The 19,677-nt window shown below is 43.3% G+C and overlaps 1 protein-coding gene across 1 annotated transcript in view; it reads right to left on the bottom strand.

Moving 5' to 3' along the window:
- The window catches only part of Adgrv1 (adhesion G protein-coupled receptor V1), a 474,255-nt gene that overhangs the window by 291,769 nt on the left and 162,809 nt on the right, over positions 1-19,677 (bottom strand). The window contains exons 67-74 of the mRNA XM_059276309.1: positions 18,974-19,169; positions 18,309-18,528; positions 16,258-16,494; positions 14,078-14,227; positions 11,833-12,306; positions 5,031-5,174; positions 2,138-2,312; positions 11-146 (exon numbers count right to left, since the gene is read on the bottom strand). Coding sequence (XP_059132292.1) covers positions 11-146; positions 2,138-2,312; positions 5,031-5,174; positions 11,833-12,306; positions 14,078-14,227; positions 16,258-16,494; positions 18,309-18,528; positions 18,974-19,169 — 1,732 coding nt within the window. The remainder of the gene's footprint in view (positions 1-10; positions 147-2,137; positions 2,313-5,030; positions 5,175-11,832; positions 12,307-14,077; positions 14,228-16,257; positions 16,495-18,308; positions 18,529-18,973; positions 19,170-19,677) is intronic.

Raw genomic sequence — 19,677 nt, 5'->3', positions numbered from 1 at the left:
CTGGCCGTACCGAAGCTGGGCTCCACCAGCACCACTGCTCCTCAGGCCCGACAGATGAAGGACAAAAGCCTCAGGCTGACCAGGGCTGGGAAACGCCCGCAGCGCCATTCCCTTCCTCCGCTCTCCGTGCAAAAAAGAAAGACTCCCTGGAAGAAGAACGACGGGACAAGTCACTTATCACTTCTCTCTTCGGTCTCTTAAATTCTACTCTATGCGCACGGGTGTTTCGCCAGCATGTAGGTCTGTACACCATGTGTGTGCAGTGCCTACGGAGGCCAGGGGAGGACACGGGATCCCCCGGGACCACAGTCACAGAGAGTTCTGAGCTATCTTGTGGGTGCTGGGAATGGAACCCAGGTCCTCTGGAAAAGCAGCCAGTGCTCTTAACCACTGAGCCATCTGCCCTGACCACTTGTGCTTCTTAAACTGGATTTTGATGCTAACACACATTTGATGCCAAAGTGATCTCTTTTCCAAAATTTGACTTGGTTCCAAAAAGATAATGTTTAATAGAGGGAACAAGAAATAAATACATCTACAGAAATCTCCTGAGACCACACAGCCGTTTCTCACTCCCTGCTTCCTCCCCACTTCCCTTCCCTCCCTCCCCCTTCCCCTCTTCACTTCCTCCCCCCCTTCCTTCCTTCCCTCTCTCTTCTCCTCACTCTTTCACTCCAATTACCAAATCCAGTACCAAAAAGAGAATGGCCATAATGAGGTTAGGCAAGCTTTCCTGTAAGTTTGGTGTTGAGCTGTGGTAAAATTCTGGCCACAACACTTTTTAAGAGGAATTTGAGGTAAAATATCACAATATGTATATTTTACTTCAGATTACTTCAGAAGAAAATGTCATAAGTAAGAAAGATTACAAGTGTTAAGTCTAGTCCATGAGTTTAGGAATCATATTTATTATTCACTATATTTAAATGTTATTATAAAAGCTCAAAAGAGTAATCTACTTTATTTGAAGATATATACTGTTTGTGAGTTCCTTGTTTGTGTAATAAAGTTATTCACTAAACAATTTAAAAAATTCACATTCAAGCAAAGTCACATACAAACATATACATAAAGAGCAAGATTCCTACATAGACTGTAAGAGCTTAACTGTACAGAGGCAGACATATCACCACACGTGACAGAAAGGATAGAAGAATAACAACAAGGAAGTATGGAACAGGGGAGCTGGAATGCAGGTAAGAAAGACAATAAAAGATCTTTAACTTAGGGATGAGCAAGAAGAAAATAAGGATCTCATTGGCTGACACATTACATCTGGGTTCCTGTGGGATGGATGTGAAACACGCTGCCCACGGCAGCTCTGGTACCACGGAGTCACCCAGCAAAGCAGTAGACCAAATTACTCTATGATGACTGATACTTCCACTGCCATGGCGGCTGACGGAGCCTTGCAGTCATTTTTGGTGTCTCTATTTTATTCTCATCTTCTAAAGGGCTTCAGTGGTCATTCAGTTTCTTGGCCAAGGGAAACTTAGGGGAAATAATCATTCCATCTGAGGGACTGTGGATCTCAGCTCTTATATTGGAGTCTTGAGATTTATGATTCACAGTAACATTTGCCTGGTGAGCAGGGAAACACTGCAAATAAGGGGGCGGGCAGAAAACTCTGAGACAGAGATGAGTTGGTCACAACTGCCACCAGGGAAATGGCAGTGTGCTCTGTGCACCACAGTTGAGGTCACATCACCCAACATCCACACCTTACTGGTCCTCAGAGAGCTGCTGACATCAATTTAAAAATCAATGTGTGAAGTGACATCTGCCCGTCTGTTAGGAATGCTGGAGAACATGTAATAAGGACAAAGCTGTGTCTTTTTGTTGCTATATCAGCTGTACAGGATACTGAAAATGACTTCTAACAAATAAATCTCCAAGAGATGACAGAGCAGTGTGCTTGGTCATCATCATTTCTACATGGCGTATGAAGACTTCAATTTCATTGGAAAGTTCCTCTCCTCCTCACCAAGGAGCCGTATCACTAGAGTTATGCAGAGGAGCACTGCCCTCAGCTGGGAGCACCTCATTAGGAGTCACATAGCTCAGCGTCCATAGGAGGCATGACCCCAGACCACCAGCTCCATGTTCTACAGACTGGACTAGAAGAGTTACAACTCACCCAGTGATGGCATCATGTTGCCGATGACAACGGGTTCAGGGATGTCTGACCCAGGAGCATACCCTGTGGTCCAGGCCACAGACAGCCCGCCATATGTGCCTCTCCTGGAGACCAGGACTTGGCTTGTGCCTGCTGTGATGTCCGTGAGTTGGAAAGCAGTGGATTCAAATCCAACCTGAAGAAAGATATGCTTAGAGGACTTAACTCCTGTCTAAACTTTCCGGGTCTCTGAAAAATGGGTTAAACATTAATTCCTTTCCGGATTATACAATTTACTCCCCCATATGATAACCTATTCAGAAGAGAAATACTTAAGAAAAATCTGATTTGAAATTTCATTCTGCCCTATCCTTCAGATTTATTTTTTTAAAGACATAATTATTTGAATTATAAAATATTTAAAAAGATAAATGTCGATGTAACCAACCATCTTTTTAAATAAGAAACACAGAACCAATGCAAAGAAGAAAGCCAAGAGGTCAGAGCTAAGAGCTAAAACCTTACCCTTCCTCCTGCGGTGGTCCGACCTCTCCGAACCAGAGCTACTTCCTGTGTTAAAGTCCTTATATAGAATTTCTGTTCTGCCTTCTCATTGGTTGTAAACCCAACCACATGACCGCCTCATCACGGCCTGTCTGTATAGACCTCCAGGTTTTCCATGATTGGTATTGAGATTAAAGGCGTGTGTATCCAATACTGGCTGTATCCCTGAACACACAGAGACTTACCCAGCTCTGCCTACCAAGTGCTGGGATTACAAGCGTACGCCACCACTGCCCTGCTTCCCTATGGCTTGCTAATAGCTCTGACCCCGGGCAACTTTATTTATTAACATACAAATAACATTTTAATACAAATAAAATATCACCGTAGATAAGTGTAATAATAATTAAATGAAAGCAGAGCAAAGAGTGTAAGTTACATGGCTTTAAGAGTCTGCAGCGGCTGTGTGTCTCTCGTTTACTCATTAATATTACTTATTTATTTATCCTTCAGTCACTAGATGGCGGAAGGTTCACCATGACCTCCCAATCCTCCTGCCTCAGCCTGCAGAGTGCTGGGGTAGGACATGAACCACCACGACCAGTTCTTAGAGAGACTTTAGTGTGACCTGTTCATTGGAGTTTGGAACCCAATCTGTCTAGAACTGAAATTGGCAGTTCGCAGATTTAACACATTTCCTTCCGTCTTCATCAAAGTAAAACCCTATATTAAGGCCTCCAGCTCTTTCCTTCAGTTTGACTTTTTTTTTTTTTTCTCGGCTTAGCAAGCTTCCAGGGAAAGTTTGTTGTTTGTTCTGTTGGACTACGCTCCACACAATCATCAAATGAGAATTCGTGCTAGGGGTAACTCTTCCAGGGAATGTGATTTGTAGCTGAAATCCATTCTAATCAGTGGTTTAGAAGAAATTACACCGATCCCCAGTCTTGTACCCTCATCTGAACGAACAGCTCAGGTTACATCTCTTGGCCTCAACAATGGAAATCTGGTTACCACTGAACCAGCAATTGTAGATTAAGACATCTCTCCCCTTCTAAAGCTCTGACGGGGTACATCTGAAAATATGGCTTTTCTGAGGGACACTTCTGGAGCTCTGGAAGGCCAAAGAGCAACAGCGACTTCAAGATGCTGCTGGTTACCACAGCCCTGGGGCTGGAACTCACTGTGTAGACCTGGTTGGTCACACAGAGATCGCCTGCCTCTGCCTCCTGGGATTAAAGGTGTGTGCCACCATGGATGGTCTATTTTGCTTGTTTTTAACGTTTGTGGACCCCATTTCAGGGACAGAACAAATTCATTCCCTGTGGAGGCGGTGTGCAGGAGGGAGCTGCTGAAGAGCATCCACTAATGGCCTGAAATCATCCATGCCCATATGGCTGTCCAGTCATCTGCCCCATGCTACATCCCTGCGAGGCCAGGCTTACACTCGCCACTGGGACCCTGAGGAAGCAGCGAGGCAGGGTATGTCTCAGTTCAGCTTGGCAAACACATGCTGTAGCCAACAGCACTTTTTTTTCTTTTCTTTTCTGGAAAGGACCTACAAGGAAAGGGGTTTAGTTGTCTTGTTTTTGTGAGCCTGTGAGGTGACTGGAAATAATCTTTTTCCACAAAGGCCTTAGACGGTTCACCTGTCTTAGACCCCGGTTAGACCACTCACCGACAGTGATGGACATCAGCACAAACTCTGGGCAACCAAAGGCCAGGTATTAATGATAAACATGAACACTATTAGAAAATGAAAGTGTCTACAGGCCTTCATTCCAATTTTAATTACTTAGAATTGAACACCTCAGTATTAAAGATTTGACATTAACACTTAGAAATTTTGGCTTTAGGTGACCAGTCCTTTAAAAAGGACCTTATATTCTAGGCCAGCTGTACAAGATGAAATCTTTCAACAATGCTGAAAAGGCAAAAAAATTTTCTAACAAATATTTAAAGTGGACAAATTATTTTTATATAATGGATCCTTTGATATTCACGGGGCTATTTTAAATTTGAGAAAGCGGTTAATCTTAAAAAACAAAAACAAACAAACACACACCCACTCCAAAGCCTCTTTTGTCCATGTTTTTCCCTGGTAAGCCAACCACGCTCCAAGGGATAGTCTCACCCCAAGAACACACGGGCCACACAAATTGAATTCGGTGGGTTTTTAAATTTTAAAAAACAGGGACAAGAAATTGAATGAGTGGGGAGGTGAGGCATAAATCTTGGAGGCATTATAGGGAAGGAGAAGAGGATGAGCATGATCAAAATTCACTGCATTTAATTCGCAAAGAATAAAAAACAAAACACATTTAAAAAATAATAATTCTTGAAGACCTTAGTGCTTCCTGTTCGCGCTGCCCTCTTGTGGTTGGCTGAGAGAACTACACCCAGAGCCACTTACCTGGGAATTGGCAGCTTCCTCAGGAACAGGAAGGAGGACGGATTTTGCTTCCTGGAGAATTGTTGGTGTTCCATAGAAAGGTCCACTCAGAAGCATCACAGACACCAGCTGCAGGGTGAAATTGGAGTCCAGCGACAGGAAGACCTGTGAACAGTTAAGTCATCTTCAGAGTAAAGTAGAGACCCGTGGCCTGGGTCACAGCATCGCTTATGTTCCTTGAGTAGAAGGCGGTTTCATCAGCACAGGCCTTCCCCGGGGTCTACAAAGAAGCCACCAGATTTTAGAGGGTGGGGTGTGCAGCTGTAGCTGTAGAGAATAAACAGACAAACTTACAGCTGTGCCACATTCGCTCAAATGGCTCCCAGAAGTGTGCACAGAGCCAAGGAGATGGAAACCACATAGTGGAGTGCAGACGGCTAACCCAGGGAGACCCACTTCTGCCCTCTTCACTGAGCTAATGATGCCAATGACAGCACTCAGCATGGACGGGGACATGGATGCCTTTGTTACTTCAACACTTTGGGCAAGTAAAAATCATTAGCGCATGTGCTAGATCACTAATGTCAAAAGCTTAGCAACTAGCAAGCTGGGAGATCCTGAACTTACAAGTTGCTGTCACACTAGAATTATCCGAAACTTGCAGTGTATCTTCTTCTCATGGAAACGCGGCTACTGAGGATGGCGCAGCCCTAACACAGTTCCAAACCAGGAACATTCCTAAAACAATTGCATCTTTGTGGAGTCAAACCGTCATGCCTGTGGAGCATCTCCTTTTACCACTTAACATGATCTTAAACACACAAAACACACGCACCGTCATCCCAAATGTGCAGCATGAGTGAAGAGCAGACCTCATTCTCTCTCATTCTCTCAAGATTACATTCTCTAAGCAGAACTGTTAGGTCAGTGGTGAGCAAGCAAGCAATAACAGTGTAAATCCTATCAATTGCATTTCTATGGTGATATACTGTGTGTCCTAATAAACTTGTCTGAAGATCAGAGGACAGAACAAGCCACTAGATTAAACATAGAGGCCAGGCAGTGGTGGCACACACCTTTAATCCTTAGCACTCGGGAGGCAGAGATCCATCTGGATCTCTATGAGTTCTAATCCACCCTGAACTACATGAGATTGACTCAGTCTAGGAGAGAAACTGAGCCAGGCAGTGGTGGCACACACCTTTAATCCCAGCACTTGAGATCTCATGCCTTTGCTTGGGAAGTCACACGCCTTTAATCCTAGCACTTGAGATCTCATGCCTTTGCCTGGGAAGTCACACGCCTTTAATCCCAGCACTTGAGATCTCATGCCTTTGCTTGGGAAGTCACACGCCTTTAATCCTAGCACTAAAAAGGAAGTGATACGGCAGGCAGAGAAAGGAACATAAGGCATGAGGGGACAGGAACTAAAGCCTTTGTGGCTGAGGAACTCCTTTTGGCTGGAGCTCATTCAGGCTGAGGAGCTGGTGAGGTAAGAGGTGGTGGCTGTGGCTTGCTCTGCTTCTCTGATCTTTCAGCATTCACCAGGCTCTGGATTAACTATTAAAAGACCATTTAAAATTCATGTTACCTTCCCCAGATGTCCCATCCCTATGCACGTCAACTAATGTCTGGGCAGCTAATGATGTTTTTCTTCCAGTTTCATAAAGAAAAAAGGATCAAGTACTGTTCTGAAGGACCAAGTCATTTATTCGGCCCTTCCTGCCTGGGCCCTCTGCTGATGGCCTATTCAGTACACACAGGCCCCAGGGGCCAACTGACAGTAAGGCTGAACATGAATCATGTCATGGTCACACACGTGAGAATATATCTACAGCTATACACATATATCATATTTTATGAGTATTACAAATAAATAAAAATAATTTAAGAGCAAGCTGGAGAGATGCCTCAGGTTAAGAGCACTGACTTCCCATCTAAAGGATCTAGGTTCAATTCCAAGCACCCACATGGCCGCTCGCAACTGTCTATAAGTCCAGTTCCAGAGAATCTGATGCCCTCTTCTGGCCTTTGGGCACCAGAACACACGTTGCTCACAGACAGACCTGCAGGTAAAACACTCACACACTAAAAATAAATAAACATTTCAAGACCAAATAATTGATGATCCTATCATATCCATGTGCACATGACAATGCTTGACCACGTGTTTGTAATTAACTGATACTGGACATCTTAGTTAAGGTTTGTATTCCTATGACAAACACCATGACCAAAAGCAACTTGGGGAGGAAAGGGCTTATTTCAGCTTACAACTCGTGGGTCACACCCCATCAGTGAAGGAAGTCAGGGCAGGAACTCCAGGCAGGGACCTGGAGGCAGGAACTGAAGCAGAGGCCATGCAGGACCCTGTTTACTGGCTTGCTCCTTACGTCTTGTTCAGCCTGATTTCTTATACAATAGTCCAGGGATGGAACTGCCCACACTGAGTTGGGCTTTCCTATTTGAATCACTAATCAAGAAAATGCCAAACAGGCTTGCTTATAGGCTAATTATTTTTTATTAATTAATTTTCCCAGCCCAATCACAGTTTCTCTTCTCTCCCTCCTCTCCTCCCAGTCCCTCCCCCAACCTCTCCTCTCCTTCTCCCCCATCCATTCCTTTTCCTTTCTCCCATGCATGTCAGCCAGCCATGACCCATCAAGTTGCAGGAAGTCTAGGTACCCTCTCTCCTATTAAGGCTGGACAAGGCAATCCAGTAGGAGGAAAGAGTCTCAAAAGCAGGTAAGGATCAGAGACAACCCCTGCTCCCCAGGCTAGGAGTCCCACAAGACCAAGCTACACAACTGTCACACATGTGCAGAGGGCCTAGTTCTCTGGCTGGTGGTTCAGTCCCTGTGAGCCCACCTTAGGTGTTTCTGTGGGTTGTGATGTCTTTGACCCCTCTGGCTCCTACAATCTTTTCTCCACCTCTTTTGCAGGATTCCCTGGTGCTCCCTAATGTTTGGCTGTGGGTCTCTGCATCTACTCCCATCAGTTGCTGGATAAAGCCTCTCTGATGACAGTCGGGCTAGGCGCCAATCTATGAGATTATCAGAATATCATTAGGAATTATCTCATTGAGGTTTTTTTTCCTTTTTGCCAGTTCTGTTTGGCTCTATCCTAGGTCTCTGGACTGTCCAGCCTCTGGGTCCTGGCCTTCCCGGCAGTATCAGGAGTGGGCTCCCTCCTATAGCATGGGTCTCAGGCTGGACCAGTCATTGGTTGGCCACTCCCATAATTCCTGTGCCACCTTTGTCCCAGAGTATATTGTAGGCAGGGCTAATTGTAGGTCAGAGGTTATGAGGTTGCGTTGGGGTCCCAAGCCCTCCTCTGAAAGTCTTGCCTAGTTACAGGAAATGGCCAGTTCAGGCTAAATATCTCCTAGTGCTAGGAGCCTATAGGGTAATCTTATGCAGGAATATTTCTCAATTGAAAGTCCCTCTTCCCAATCGACTCTATCTTGTGTCAGCTAAAAAAAAAAAACAACCAACCAACCAACCAGGGCAGTGGGACTTCTTTTGCACAGACAGAAGCACATAGCAGTAGGGATAAAGTCCCTCATCTCTGTCATTGCTGAGCTTCTTACATAGCTGGTGTGGCCCTAGCGCTTCATAGCTGGTCAAGCAGAAAGGTGAAACTGCTTCTGCATTCTGACCTGTACTCTTCTACCACCAGACTAACCCCTTCAGTGTGACCACGACTCTCAGTGTCCTTCTGCGCCCATGAAGGAACACGGTTGCAGTAACATCCTACAATCCAATCCAACGTCCTGGTGTTAGACCACCATCAAGGATGCTTTTAGCTTTCAGAAGCTGATGGAATCTTTCCTTGTTCTTAGATGCTCTTAAAGATCAGAAGCCACCGCACAAATGGTTCAACATTTGAGCTTATTCGACCAAAGCCTTCCACCCAGCCATGGAGAGCAGAGAGAAGTTCGTGAGAACTCTTATACCTAAAGCCCCAAATTTTAAGGAAAAATGAATTATGTGCAGTGCAGGTGATATGGAAGAAGATGACCACTGGGAAAAGTCCTGTTTTAGGTTCACATGCATGTAAACCTTTGCTCTAAACACTTCCTTGGAAGATCAACCCCTGAGTGCTGCCAGTCTATGCATGGTGTAGTGTCCTCCACAGAAGTATGGACAGCCTATCAGTGCGCATAACTGTGAAGAAAACTGACCCTTCCTCTTCCAGTAACCAGCAATTGTCAACAGCTCCTCAGCTAGTTGTGGGGCTTTAGACGCCTTTCCCCATCTGCACTGGATTTTGACTGGCTAGATCATGTGTAAGATTTGTGGTGTATATAATCACATTGCTGTGAGTTTGTGTGTGCAATGGCTCTGTCATATCAAGAAAACAGTTTCACAGCAGTCCTCCACTACCTCTGGCTCTCACAATCAGTCCAAACATCTTCCTCAATGATCCCTGAGCCCTTGGTTCAGGGTGATCTGGAGAGATGTGTTGTTTAAGGGTTTCCTCTGAGATTGAAACATTCCCTCCTGCAGGGAAGCTCCTTAAGAAGGAAGGTAAACAATAAGACCACATGAGAATAGGAAGAAGCAAAGTGCTAGAGAGGCCCACAAAAGTCCACAAATATACCTCCACAATAGACTACTGGTAATGGTCGAGAGACAGCCCGAACTGACCTACTCTGGTGATAGGATGGCCAAACACTCTAATTGTTGTGCTAGAAACCCCATCCAACGACTGAGGGAACTGGATGCAGAGATCCATGGCCAGGCCCCAGGTGGAGCTCTAGGAGTCCAATTGGTGAGAAAGAGGAGGGTTTGTATGAGTGAGAATTGTTGAGACCAAGATTGGAAAAAGCACAGGGACAACTAGCCAAACGAATGGAAACACATGAACTGTGAACCAATAGCTGAGGAGCCCCCAACTGGATCAGGCCCTCTGGATAAGTGAGACAGTTGAGTAGCTTGATCTGTTTGGGAGGCATCCAGGCAGTGGGACCGGGTTCTGTGCTCATTGCATGAGTTGGCTGTTTGGAACCTGGGGCTTATGCAGGGTCACTTGGCTCAACCTGAGAGGAGGGGACTGGACCTACCTGGACTGAGTCTACCAGGTTGAACTCAATCCCCACAGGAGTCTTTGCCCTGGAGGAGGTGGGAGTGGGGGGTGGGCTGGGGGGAAGGGGAGGGGGGGTGCGGGAGGGGGGAGAACAAGGGAATTCGTGGCTGATATGTAATATTAAATTAAATTACAAAGAAAAAATAGCCCTAGGAAGTCCCTCACACTGACCAGCTTCTTTGGGCGCTGTCTTCCCAGAAGTACACCAGCCAAGCTGCAGAGAAAACAGACTAGTACAACAGCTGCCTGGAAGAAGCAGAATCAGCTGAGCTTCCTGGAAGAGGTTTCGGTTAACTGAGCCACTTAGAAAGGACCCTCGGAAACCGTTCGAGCGCCTGCAGGCTGAGCAGTGCGCTCCAGGTTCCCAGCTTTGGCCATGCAGCTGTCTCTGAGTCATTTCTACCTCTGTAAATAACCCCTCACCTGCTAAGTTAACCTGAGTCTCATTTTCCCACGTTCTTTTGTCTTCTAGTCCTGATATTTTTCTTTTTAGGCACAGGATATAGAATTTAAAAATTGACAAATCAGAGCCATACGTGAGTCAGTTTCCCACAGATCTTCAAAAACGCAGGAACAACTGTGAAGCCAATGCCTAACCAAAAGTCTCAGTTTTCCCCATTCATTAAAACACCAGCAAAAATAAAGAGCTAAACGTGGAAAAGATTAAAAGGATGCATGGTGTGGTGGTTTGAAAGAAATGGTCTCCATGCGCCCGCAGGAAGGGGCGCTATCAGGAGGCATGGCTTTGTTGGGGGAGGCGAGGCCTTGTTGGAGGAATTACGTCACTGGAGTGTGGGCTTTGAGTTCTCAGATGCTAGAACCAGGCCTAGAGTGTCTCCCTTTCCCTTCCTGATGCCAGCTGATCTGGATGTAGAACTCTCAGCTCCTTCTCCAACAGCATGTCTGACTTGACGCCACCATGCTTCCTGCCATGACAATGGACTAACCCTCTGGAATTGTAAGCTAGCCTCGATTAAATGTTTTCCTTTATAAGAGTTGCTGTGGTCATGGTGTCTCTTCACAGTAATAGAACCCCTTACTAAGACATGCGGTAAGTACAAATTCTTTTAATAGGCATGCTGTTTATCATGTAAAGGGGTGTAACTGTCATGGATCATAAATTCATATGCAACTTGGATGACATGCATGGAAAATTACTGTACTTCCCCACTAGTGTCTCATGGGCTTCTTTCTATCATCTTTCGGCATCATCGTAAGGAACTCTGAAAGCTGTTGTTTTCAGGAATATAAAAGACTGAATTGCATTAGTTAAAATGTAGCTTCATGCTCATTAAAGCTTTCCCATTTCCCACAGTGCTGGGTTGACTCATGGCATAGATCTACAATGGAAGACATGTCATGTTATCTACAATTCTTCAATTCTTCTCCAACCTCCTCAAAACTGGGCATGTCCACTCACCTTCTGGCCACTTCCAGCCATTTCCTGAAGAACCTTTAACAAAGTCTCGCCTCTCTATTCTAGTCCTTTAGCTAACACGGGCAGACCAGCATGATTAAATGAAAGCATCACTCTGGTGCTCAGGCTGTCTCTGAACTACTTGGGTTCTCCCAACGGCTTCACCATTCTTCCACTGAGACAATACACTCAATGCCCTAAGGCAATTTATTACCTTTAAATATTGAAACAAGCCTGCCAATGGATCAGGAGGTACACAAGGGCTCTCCCAAGGGAGTTCTGCTAGAACTTTCCAGAATTTGAAGAAGTGCTACAAACCTGATTCTTCAAAGGCACCAAGTCTACTTTATATCTGGTGCCATATTTGATCACCAGCTGTCTCTCTTCATTTTCAGAAGCAATGGGGTCTTCTTTATTATCAGACAGTATTCGAAATCTAACAGCCACATCACCGAACATTCCAGCAAGGCGGGTGACGTTAATTTGGATGGACCTAATGAGGTTCTGCCCAATCAGTACCGACTGATGATCTGAATACAGGGCAAATACACCATGTGGGTCGTCATTTGCAGACACAGAGAACCAGGCGGTGCATTTTTCCAGGTCCAGTTCCGCACCTCCCTCTACAGAAACAAGCCGGACAGCATATTCTTCCTGTATCTCAGGTATATCATCTGGCAGCAAATGGACATCGAAGCTTGCTTCGCTCTCTCCATCAGCAATGAGGAAAAGTCCACTGGTGAAAAGAAAGTCTCCGGTGATATCGAACTCACTGCTGAGCTCCCAGTGCACCTGGGATGAAAAGAAGAAAGTCAGCAGTCCATAACTCGGCATGTGGAACAAGAAACCTCCCAACTATGCTTCCTCTGCGTCATGCAAAATGGAAATGGAAATTATATGTTGTTACATTTAGACAAACTTGGAAGTGTATACTAGTTTAGAAAGTATATTAACTCCTTTCATATAGAATATGAAGGACAAGGTGTGTTTTAATCTTATTATTGACCTGCTTTTAAAATAAGAGTATGATTTGAAAAGAAGCAGGCAAACTCTAACGTGCCAGCCAGTTCCACACATACATCAGTGTGTGGACCATACACAATATTTCAAGGCCAACAATAAGTATATGATATATCCTAAATCACTTCTGGACACACATCTGGAGACCTGCAGACCATACTGTAGAGATTCTTGCACATCCACATTTTTATTTGTGGATGTTTTTATTTGCATGCAAGTTTAACAGTAAAGTTTCTAAAAGTTGCTGCCTCGTTCACTATAGCAAAGAATTGCAATCAACCTAGTTGTCTATTAACAGATGACTGGATAATGAAATTCTGGTGTGTGTGTGTGTGTGTGTGTGTGTGTGTGTGTGTGTGTGTGTGTGTGTAAAGAAAATGAAGTTAAAATTTTGCAGGAAAATTGGTGAACTTAGAATGTACAATATCAAGAGAAACCACACAAGCTCAGGAAGGGAAAAAAACCACAAGGTTTCTTTCATATGTGGAATCTAGCCAATAATATATGCATATATGCAAACAAAAGTACATGGGGGCTACAGTATAACATGAAAGAAAAAACAAGAAATGCTAATTATTGGGGGATGAGGAAGGACTGAATATGGTCATAGTCACTAATTATAAAAGAAGATAAAGAGCGAATTATTCCTCCAGTTCTAATTCTGTCACAGATTTTTGTTGTTGTTTATTTTGGTGACAGGTAAGTGCACAAAATATAGTTGAAACTGAAAGTATAATATTTAGTGTGATGCTCCAAAGCTTCCATTTTTAAACGCCTATTTTAACTGTTCATTGAGTCAAACAGACTTTGGGTCAGGTTAATTTTGGCATGTTTTATACTTGAATGCAAGTTTAACAGTAAAGTTTCTAAAAGTTTTCAAAGTAAGTTTATAACTCATTATTTATTTTTGTGTTTTCTTATTAAAATAATATTTAAAATAATAATTAATCATTACTTCACATGCGCTGTCACTAGATCACAAACTTTCAAATAAAAAACTAACAAACCTAGTTAATCTTCAGTTCAGAGGAGAGATGAGGTGTTTAGGGAAATTTCACAAAGTGTAAAACATATGACAGTCTGAGCAAACAGACCACCTTATCTGTTAGCCATACCATCAGCACTCCCAAGAGCACCAAAGCAAGATTCACCAACAAACACAGGACAAAGTTCTTCAGAAAACATTTGCTTCCATAGAAATGTTCTGTGAGAAATAAGCCCTTGACAAAGATAATAAGCAATTTACAAAAATCACTGAGGGGCTTCAGAAGGGGAGTCGAGAAAACACGAAACCCCTCAGCCCTTCATAATAATGAAGATGGTTGGCTCCGCTCGCGATACCAAATTTAATTTAGAGAGCACATCGGGGCCGGTTCTCACTGCCGAATGCAAAGGCACTAAGCCTCTTAGCTCCTCTGAAAACCCTAGTAATTTCAAGTCAGCATAATCTTTAATTAACTAGAACCTAAGATTTCTCTGTCCCCTAATCACATATGTGAGGCAAACTGATACTCATTCGGGAAAATCAAAGAACAGCCAATACCGTGATCTCTCCAGAGCTGCCTCTGGCTCTTGTGATGTGGAAGGAAATGAGTGTGGGTCCATCTGATGGGGGTGGCTCTGAATATGTCTTCTTAGATAAAGACTCTGGAGCAAACTGAACGACTCCGTTCGGATCACCCAACTTTTGTACCTAACAAACATTAACAGGACGTGACTAGAATATAGAAAAATGATGTCAAAATCTAACAGGTTAACAATCTAACAGGTTAACCTTAGCATAACCAGAAGGAATTCTACACAGAAGCAGTACTTGAATATAACCCTACCAATCCACTTGATATAAAAAAAAAAAAATCTTCCTTACTATGCTTGACTATGGTCTAGATCAAATCGTTTCTTATTCTCCAAAGATAGAAGCAATTAAAGACGGTGACTCAAAGAAAGCAAAGGGGCCGGGCGGTGGTGGCGCACGCCTTTAATCCCAGCACTCGGGAGGCAGAGCCAGGCGGATCTCTGTGAGTTCGAGGCCAGCCTGGTCTCCAAAGCGAGTTCCAGGAAAGGCGCAAAGCTACACAGAGAAACCCTGTCTCAAAAAAAAAAAAAGAAAAAAAAGAAAAGAAAAAAAAGAAAAAGAAAAAAAAGAAAAAGAAAGCAAAGGGGTAACTGTTTCATACTGGCATTTTATTTACCATAGACCTCATCCATCTAGCCATGTGGCATCGGTTGCATGCTTCCTATGATACAGAGCAGACAGAGACAAAGGCCCTGTGGGAGTAGCTGTTCCTTCTGAAGCTGAGGATCAAGCTCAGTGCATGTTTCACTACTGAGCAATACTCCCCAACCCCCACGCTGTTTAATGCTGTACACCACACAGGCAAGGATATGGTGTTAAACTGTCTGGTGAAACTCCGTTCTAGATATCGCTGTGAAAGTACTTGTAGATACAATTAGCTTTTGAGTCAGTTGTTCTAAATGAAACATGTTACCCCCAATAATGTGGGTAGATCTCAGTCAATCAGCAGGAAGATGGAACAGTAAAGAGGAAAGATTGGAACTCAGGAGCCAAGCTTGACTTCCCTGGCCCTGCCACATGGAATACCAAGAACATTGCAACTCTTTCATGTTTCCTGCCTACTCATCAAATTCATGCATCCTTCCCTCGTCTCCTCCTTTCCTCCTTCCCCTCTCCTCTCTTTCCCTGTAAACCCCTCTTTCTTCCCTTCCCCCATACATGATACATATGCATATTTGCCTGTGTGCATATGTGTGCTTACATATGTGTGCATACGTGTGTGTGCATGCGTGTGTGTGCATGTGTGTGCATGTGTGTATGCATGCATGTGTGTGTGCATGTGTGTATATGTGTATTGTGTGTGCTTGAATTCATGTGTATATGTGTGTGTGTGTGTTTTCCTTTGTTCCTCTTTCTCAGAAAACCACTAACATATCCAGACCCCAAACAGAGTTTTCAAAAATGAAATCTATCATTTCTCTGTACTGTTTTCAGAAGACATTATTTCCCCAGAGCCTCCCCTCTGCTGACTGTGTAGTTCATATGAAAGACACGGAAGTCAGGTCAGATCCAATCACTGTGCCACATGAAAAGAACCTTTAGTCTGACTCACATGGAGTTAATAATTTTTAAAAAGTTTGATGACAAGACACTCTGTTTACCACAACATAATAAATATCTCATCTCTAGAAATGTCAAATATTCTCCACATGCCAAAGTTTCTCTAAAATTATTTTCTCTAAAATTTTCTATAAAATGTTAGTTATAAGTACTTTAACATTCTATTAAAATTTCAATAAAATTATCAATAGTGAAGCTGCTATGTAATTAACTAATATAAAAATAAGAATGTTTGACTTATGAGAATTACTAAAACTTCATGTTATTGTTTGTTTTGAGACAGAGTTTTCTGTACACCAGGCTGGCCTCAAACTCACTGCGTAGCAGAGGCTAACCTTGCCTCCACCTCCTCAGTGCTGGGGTTATATTATAGGCACACATCACCACATGTGGTATTTGGAATGCTAGGCTCAAACCCTGGGTTTCATGCATGCTAGGCAAGCAGTACATAAACTGAACTACATCCCCAGCGCCTTCTAAAGGTTTTAGTATTTCAGTTTCACATTAGCATGTCTCAAGCAATGGAAATAACTTCCTGATAAATCCATTAAATTCCAAACTTTTTCAGTGAAGGCATTCAGACTTACTGTTATTGCAACAGCTTTTGCTCTGGGGTCTAACTTAGCGTCTTTTGAAGGCTTCAGCTGAACAACAAAAGTCTCTTCAGCTTCAGTTTCCTCGTGAGGACAAATGGTAAGAAAGATGGTTCTCACCCCGCCTTCTCCCTCTCCGAAAGAGACTGTCCCACTCACAGGGTCCTCAATGTCTCCATTCTGTGGTGGTAAGACTTCCTGAGAATTGGGCCCTACGATCTCCCAGTTCACCTGCAAGGTGTATTGAGTTTCAGTAAAGATGATCAATTTTAAGCAAGGGACTTTTGCAGTACATGTGCTATTACAAAGAGTACACAGATATGAAACTATTCTAGGATACATTGGGCTAATTCCTGGTTTATCTGTGCTGAAAATAGTATTTTCAAAAATAGATGAAATGCGTACCTAGTAATTTGTAATAATCACAGATAAACAAATGTGTATTTTAAGTATTAATGTTACAAACACACAAACACGGGTAAAGTTATGAGTCCAACACTTTCCAGCATGTGCTTGGATCCTGCCAATCAGAACATGCTAGAAAAAGACACCAAAACTGAAAATTCTGCCTTGTGCAGATTTTTCTGAATATACTTAAATTCCCATTGTAAAAATGAGTACAAGTGTTCATACGTTTGATCAGAAAGTAACATTTGGATTATAGCAAACATAGCTTTAGGTTTCTATAATTCTAATTTGTATAGTTTTTATATCCTCTAGAGGGAAAAGACCACATGGTTCTTTTCACTTATCACTTTCTACTTCAGCAGCACTGGACTGCCCTCTCCCTCTGGAGACACCATGCCTCTTCTTTCTTGCCTCACACGAAGCTTACAGGACTCTCACCTTCCCAGGTTTCTTCCCTCTTTATTTCCAGCCTTCCTTCCTCTGAGCCCTGTAAGGCAGGAGCCCATAGCTCAGCTCTATATTCCTCACAAGCTAGCTATATCACAGGCTCATGGGGGCAGCGGCTCCCCACACAAACACCTGCCGTGCCTTGTCATCCCTGGTCACCTAACAACAAGCAGACTCAGCCTTTGCAACCCTCCAGGGACTTATCCAACAGGATCTAAAATTAACATGTGCAAAAGCAGAATTCTTAAATATTTACTCCAGCAATGAAATTTCATAAGGCTGGTACCACAGTCCAGCTGCTTCTAGGAGTCATCCACGATTTCTCTCTTCTTCAGTCTCCACCTTTAACCCAACAAACTGTCCATATCTTGTCCTCTCGATCTCTATCACTCATGACTGACTTCTTGACAATCCATCTTTCATGTGGCAGCTAAAAGTGAGCCATGCCAGTGAAAACAAGGTCATGTATTCTCTGGCTAAGTCTCCCTTAATGGTATGCTCTTCCCACTTGTGATAATGTCTTGAACTGGCCCTGGATCAGTCCTAGGTCCTATGTGATCAATGACCTGTGCACTGTCTGATCCTTTCATTAAGCCCCCCAACCATGTGGACTTCTCCTACCAACAGGTCGGGCTTATTCCTCTGCAGGATCCATTATTCCTGTTTCCCAAGCCATTGCACGTTAGCTAATCCAGGTCACTTAGTCCATGTATCCCATCATTATAAGTAGAATTCACCACAATCATGCTTTTGTTAAAAAAAAATTGTTTGCTACTATTCAAGTTTATCCAAGTGAGCATTGTGAAAACAGAGATCATGTCATTTCCAAACATGTTCTCACCTACTGAACTGACTAATGTTTATCAGAGTCGTTCATTCACTGCCTAATTTGCTGCTAAGAGTTCCTGAAAACAGAGGTATGGCTTATACACTTCTATAGACTTCATCAATCTTAGAAGCCACTTAACACCTACAATGCAAGTAGTAAATACTATAGATGGATAGACAGATAGACAGATAGACAGATAGACAGACAGACAGACAGATAGATAGATAGATACATAGATAGATAGATAGACAGACAGACAGACAGACAGACAGACAGTTGAGCACATCTGGGGAATAGAAAATCCAACATCATATATAACACATCAGAATTACTTTTAACATCATAGGAAGAATGTCTCTACCTGAATCTCTCCCAAGAGTCTTCCAGTCCGCTCCAGCACCAAGTGTAAAACCATTGTGGAGTTGGGGTTAGGAATAGAAATTTTGCTTTGGTTGAGAAATCTGATGATGCCAAATGGAGAGTCCCTTCTGGTAATTGTGATTTTGCTCACTAGGTGGTGCCCAAGGACTGCTCCACCAGTCACTCCAGTAAGCAGAATTTCAAACTGCTCCTCAAATTCCCTGCATGGCAAGAAGGAGCAGCCTGTGAGTCTAAACATATTAAAATGCTTGTAAAATCCAAATAGCTAGTCATTTTCCAAATTGGCCATACATATTCAAGGCACAGCAGGCACACAGCAGGAAGAGGGTGTTCGGCACAAACGCAGACTCCACATGAGGCTCTCACATCTCACTCACTATACTTCTTAACTGTGGAAGGCTTCAGAGTGTGGACACAAAGATGCTGCCACATCTGTACCAGACCACGTAGGAACAGAATTTTCTTTTAATCTGAGGGAAAAAATGAGGTATACAACCACGGTGCCATCCTCTTTCCCGGTACCCTTGATCTCTCTCAAGCGTTGTTTCTCAGCAGGAACGTTCATCATCAGTGCAAACATGAGTAAAAAAAGTTAGACCCCGGTGATGGTTCATGTAAGCCCACTCTGTGTCCTGTATGACCAACCTTTCATTATCATCGGCGATGGAGACATTTATAAAGCTCAGGTTCTGCCCATGCTGAAAGGTGACTGAGCTACCGTGCAGGACATAGCCTCCTGGAACAGCAGAGTCGCCCTGGGACCTGAAATCAGCTGACACATGTCCATAAGTCCCGCGAAGCCTCAACACTGGGATTGTGATCACGAGGGCATCTTCCTCCACTGTAACAGGAATGTAGAATTAGCTGGGTTATTAGAAAAAGCAATCAACTTTTACATGATACATCTAGACTGGACTAGGCAATTCAAACCAGTACTCACTCCTGGTTTGCACAATTCATAAGTTAAATTAGTGAAAGTTTTAAAAATTAGTGAAAGTTTTGTCACTCATATCTTTTAATGAAGAATATAGTTTACCAGATGTTGAAATTTAGAGTGATTAATTTTTTAAAATGTAAGCAATCTATCCAGTCATTAGTATGGGCATTCTTCCTCTTCATGCTATGTACAAATAAGAGATGCTTGCTTAAGACAGTGGTAGATAAGCACAGGTTGTGTATAAAAGGATACTGGATACTTCTACATATTTAGCTGAAATACAAATAGTGCACATAAGGGAGCCTTCTGATATTTATACCATGGGTTATTTTTCACATTTATATTGTGTGTTTGTGTGTGTGTGTGTACTAGTGTGTATATGTATGCATACACAGCACACGTGTGGTGCTTA

This window comes from Peromyscus eremicus, chromosome 11, assembly GCF_949786415.1.
Source record: "Peromyscus eremicus chromosome 11, PerEre_H2_v1, whole genome shotgun sequence".
Classification (NCBI taxonomy): Eukaryota; Metazoa; Chordata; class Mammalia; order Rodentia; family Cricetidae; genus Peromyscus; species Peromyscus eremicus.
Note: the sequence above shows the minus strand (reverse complement) of the source record. Positions and strands in the feature narration are given on the sequence as shown.